Genomic DNA, 654 nt, shown 5'->3' with positions numbered 1-654 from the left:
CAAAGAATACTGAGAAAAACAAAGCACGATTTCTACAAAAATATTACGCAATGTTTTCAATGTTGATAATGAGCAATTTTCTTGAGCACCAAATCAGCATTTTAGAATGATTTCTGAAAACATGATGCCATTTTAAAAAAATAAAAAAGTTTTATAATAAAATTTTCAACAGTTAAAGTTGTCATAATATTTTGAAAATATTACTGTTATTACTGTATTTTGATCAAATAAATGGAGCCTTTGCTGAAAATAAAAGAAAACATTAAAACATCCAACCAACCCCTCCTTGAGTTGTATTAAATATAAAACAAACATCAGTTTATGGTCCTAACCTTCTCTTTTGCTCGCAATTCATCAAACATCTGCTGGATCTCCAGCCTCCAGTCTTCCTGCAGGGAATGGAAAGACTCGAGCGGCATCTGAAACATGGCTGATTGCTCAATGTCCACCAGCCTTTTCAAGATACTTCCAAAAGAAGGACGTCCATGTGGGTTAGGACACCAACACTCTACAGAAGAGAGAGAGAGAGAGAGAGACAGATGAATAATGATCTGATGTAAAGAGTGGACATCTCACAGGTCAATGTTTCATGTGGTTCAACCGTAACTGTTCTTACCTCCCAGCAGCTGTGCAAAGGCCTCAGGGCAGGGGGAG

General features: G+C 37.0%; 1 protein-coding gene across 1 annotated transcript in view; it reads right to left on the bottom strand.

Moving 5' to 3' along the window:
• Window positions 1–332: 332 nt before the first annotated feature.
• LOC107687363 (mitogen-activated protein kinase kinase kinase 10-like) overlaps window positions 333–654 on the bottom strand; it is a gene marked incomplete at its 3' end in the record, with an annotated part of 25,666 nt that continues 25,344 nt past the window's right edge. Inside the window, exon 4 of the mRNA XM_016484647.1 lies at window positions 333–508. Coding sequence (XP_016340133.1) covers window positions 333–508 — 176 coding nt within the window. The remainder of the gene's footprint in view (window positions 509–654) is intronic.

The sequence above is a fragment of the Sinocyclocheilus anshuiensis genome, unplaced genomic scaffold, assembly GCF_001515605.1.
Source record: "Sinocyclocheilus anshuiensis isolate Anshui unplaced genomic scaffold, SAMN03320099.WGS_v1.1 scaffold3378, whole genome shotgun sequence".
NCBI classification, from domain to species: Eukaryota; Metazoa; Chordata; class Actinopteri; order Cypriniformes; family Cyprinidae; genus Sinocyclocheilus; species Sinocyclocheilus anshuiensis.
Note: the sequence above shows the minus strand (reverse complement) of the source record. Positions and strands in the feature narration are given on the sequence as shown.